Source organism: Centroberyx affinis, unplaced genomic scaffold, assembly GCF_046629955.1.
Source record: "Centroberyx affinis isolate AG114_WGS23_722 - 3 ecotype Tasmania unplaced genomic scaffold, CSIRO-AGI_Caff_v1 ptg000638l_1, whole genome shotgun sequence".
Taxonomy (NCBI): domain Eukaryota; kingdom Metazoa; phylum Chordata; class Actinopteri; order Beryciformes; family Berycidae; genus Centroberyx; species Centroberyx affinis.
This window is the reverse complement of record NW_027279264.1, coordinates 87,071-91,056: the sequence shown is the minus strand read 5'-3', so window position 1 is coordinate 91,056 and position 3,986 is coordinate 87,071. Positions and strand designations below refer to the sequence as shown.

General features: G+C 41.0%; 1 protein-coding gene across 1 annotated transcript; it reads left to right on the top strand.

Moving 5' to 3' along the window:
• The first annotated feature begins 443 nt into the window (after positions 1-443).
• On the top strand, positions 444-3,424 carry LOC139643653 (retinol dehydrogenase 14). Its single transcript, XM_071518867.1, has 4 exons — positions 444-817; positions 1,135-1,377; positions 1,993-2,295; positions 2,958-3,424. Exons 1-4 carry the CDS (start codon positions 697-699, stop codon positions 3,215-3,217), a joined length of 927 nt encoding a protein of 308 aa, XP_071374968.1. The 5' UTR covers positions 444-696; the 3' UTR covers positions 3,218-3,424.
• Positions 3,425-3,986: the final 562 nt, after the last annotated feature.

The window sequence follows — 3,986 nt, the reverse complement described above, 5'->3', positions numbered from 1 at the left end:
CAGTCTCATCTCTGTGTTATGTTACAGTATAATCAAGTTGAACTTCAGACTCTGGTGTCGAGTTGTGCAATGTAGGTTAGTTGTTCAAAGGTCTTTCAGATAACAGAGCTAGATTTTCGCTCGTAAGTTAGCTACAGTTGTGATTTAACAGAAGTTGAAACCGAGTCGGAATTGGATGTCTGTAGGTTATACTTTTCAATCATGTATTTCCTCTAACGTGCCATAAACAATACGCGATGTATACTTTAAGACACTGCGCTTTTTTTTTTTTAAATAGCCTACCCTTTAACTCATTCTAACTAAACCGTTACTATCGTTACCTCCTATAACCTGCTGATAATATGACACATGACCCTTCAAGGAAAAGTAAACAAAACTCTCGCGAGAAGTTGCGGTATCTGACGTCTGTGCATTTGGCGCATGTGCAAATCGATGCTCACATCTGACAGCTGTCTCAGAATGAATTGGAAGAGACTGTAAAACGCTATAAAATACCTATTCTCTGTGGTGTTGAATTTGCCCTGGGTAACATCCGCCAGGATTCCTTCGACTAAAACCAAACTGGAGGAATAAAAGGGGGAAAATGACGTTTTTCTGGCCAAATAACAACCTAACAAGTTAGCTAACGTTAGCTTCAGCCTCACAGTCAGCACCATAATAAAAGCTGTTAGCTAGCAAGGTAGCACTCTTAGGGAAATGTATATCTTGTACACTATTATCGCTTCTTTAGTCGCCTTTTTCATTTTGAAATGGATGAAAAAGAGGAGGTATTGCACCGACCTGAAAAGACTTGATGGCAAAACAGTTCTCATTACAGGTAAAATGTCATGTTTGCTGCAGTAAATACCATAATGTAAAGAAAGCTCACCTTGCTAGCCTGGTTGGTTAGTGGGCTATATATGAAGATCATTAGGGTTTGAATTGTAAAATGCTGAATGCCATTGCATACATACAACCAACATCGGTTTTTATAACTAGTACTTACTTTACCTGATATTACAAAAACAATTAGATCACTGCAGGCAATATTATTAAAGGCAGCAGCCCTCCTCTTGTGTCTTTCATTCATCATGCTGCATAATTCTCAACAGTAATAAACTCATTCCTATTTTTGTCCCTTTTTCTCTCTTACAGGTGGAAATTCTGGCATTGGCAAGGAGACAGCTATTGCTTTGGCGTTGCGAGGCGCCCGCGTCGTCATCGCCTGCCGAGATGTGGACAAGGCTGAGAAGGCCGTGAGAGAGATAAAGTTCAAGAGTCACAGTCTGAATGTGCTTCACATGGAGCTGGATCTGGCCAACCTGCGTTCCACAAGGGAATTCTGTAAGAGCTTCCTGCAGAAAGAGAAGAGACTTGACATTCTGGTCAACAACGCAGGTGAGTGTGTCATCGCATCACCGAGGATGAAATGCCTCCCCCACTAAAGACAAAATCTTTTCCTCTCCACATACACAACCTAGACATTTGATTTGCCATACTGTGGTCTTGTATAGCACCATGTAGAGTGCGTGAGTGTGAGTAGAGCATTACACTGCTGGGAGTTACGGATTTGATTCCCACTGGTGTCACCCATGCTAAAAATGTATGCACCTATGATAATTTAAGATGTTTTATAGATAGAGAGATAGATAGATAGATAAACTGTATTATGCACTCTATTAATCCCCAAATTGGGTTGGTCATGTGCACCTAAAAACATAGATCCCACAGCAGACATATCAAGACAGATATAAAAGACAGATCACACACAGTCCATAAAACACACACAGGAAAAACAATACATCACAAGAAGACATAAATATATAAATATAATATTAAATGTTGCATAAATATTGCTCAAGAACCAGCCAGAACTACTAAAAAAAACAATAAAAAAAACATTTTGACACCAATATAATGCAATGTCAATGCATACGGCAAATGTTATGCGCTGCTTCTTTCTCCGTCTCATTATCCTGACCTCTTCCTTGCCCCTCTGCGGCGTTTCTCCAGGGATGCCCAGTGTCCTTGACTGGACGGACGACGGCTTCAGCATGTGTTTTGGGGTCAACCACTTGGGCCACTTCCTCCTAACCAACCTGCTCCTGCCTCGTCTGAAGGAAAGCGCCCCCAGCCGGGTGGTCACCCTCACGTGCTCCAACTACAAATACCAGAAGCTGGACTTCCAAGACCTCAACTACAACCTGCTGCCCTTCTTCACCTACTGCCGCAGCAAGCTGGCCAACATCTACTTCAGCCATGAGCTAGCCCGCATCACTGAGGGGAAAGGAGTGACTTGCTATGCTGTGCACCCTGGTGAGAGGCTTCATGGCTGGTGTGGAAGAAAGAAAGAAACACTAGCTTACATGACCTGCAAGTTATTTATGGGTGCTGGTGAAATGCAGTGTCGTGTGGCCGCATGCATCACTAATTTCATACATCATTAGTCTTATTAGTCTTATTATCTACTTAGATAAGATGGTCATTTGCGCTGATTGTGTTTTGACAGCTAAGATTATTCTGACACTTATTCCAAAAAAATGACCTTTACTTTGGGGAACATAAGGTGTTTCTGTTCTTGGCAGACCTGCAGAAAGTCATTCATGCTTTGATCACCTTGTTCAGACTCTTGTAACTCCCTTCACACCTGCCTCAGTCAAAAGTCAATCTCATCTTCTGAGAAACTCAGGCAGCATGCATCTCTTTAAATCTCTGCTGAAGACTCATTTCTATAGACTTGCTTTTATGTGATGATATCTCTTAATCTGTCTTTTGTTGTTATTTATTCACTCCTATACTTTTTATCTCTTGTGGTCATGGGTTTTATTTCTTTTTATTCCAAATGAAACACTTTGTTAACTCTCTTTTTTAGATCAGTTCTATATGAATACAGTTTATTATTATACGGGTATATATTGCTGACAGTCCGATCCTCCTCCTCATGTCTCTTCTTCCATGTGTTGCTCCCTGTGCTCCAGGTTTCGTCCGGAGCGGCTGGACAAGCCACTACTCCATCCTGTTCCGGATGCTGATGCAGGTGATCATGTGGATGTTCTTCGTGCCGTGTGAGATGGGGGCTCAGACGGTCGTCTACTGTGCCGTGTCAGACGAGGCGGCCGAGCACAGCGGGGGCTACTTCGTCGACTGCCGGCCCGCCGCTCTGCGTCCTTTTGCCAGAGACGCTGGTGTGGCAAAGAAACTGTGGGAGGCCAGTGAGAGACTGGTGAAACTGGCCTGATGCTGGAAGTGAAAATTAAAGACTTTGTTGTTCATTATGTGTAATATTTTAGGATATGTATTTATCTTTCTACTCATAAGTTTTTTATGTGTTTAATGTTTTCATTGAATTGTTGTATTTTATTATTAGTCATTATTTGCTTTCTTTGTTTCTTTTGAGGAGAAATCTTTTATTAAGCATCTTGGAGGTTTCTTTCAATCTCACCTACACAACTTGGATGTTTTCTCTTTCTGTGGTTTATCATTTTTGTATATACAAATAAAGTTCATGTTCATTTTCACTGTCTTTGGAAAATGCATTGAATTAATTTCAAACACTTGAGATGTAAAACAGATGACTTTCTGCTGTTAAAATATTCCAAGAAACCTTTGACAGTCTTGTGTTAGGCCTTGGTATTTGGTGCAGAGGTTGTTAGCATTGTCAAACAATGGAGTCCTATTTGTATCTTTTATTTTTCTGTTGTCTTCAAAGAAAGGGGCCTGACCAGTGAAAATGTTAATACACATATAAAAGGTAAAGGGAAAACAGTAATATGTTAAACTCTGTAAGGAACCACAGAAACAACACCATCTGCTGGTCACAAAATCAACACCATAACACCATCAGTGACCCTTGTGCCAGTCAGCAGTGTCTACCCAACCTCTTTTATCTTAGTACCTATTTCTTCTATTACTTTCCTGTACTTGAATTATGCTTGACTTCTTTGGCATTGTCTGCCAATTGCTGCTGTGGTACCTGAATTTCCCCAAGGGGATCAATGAAGTACTAT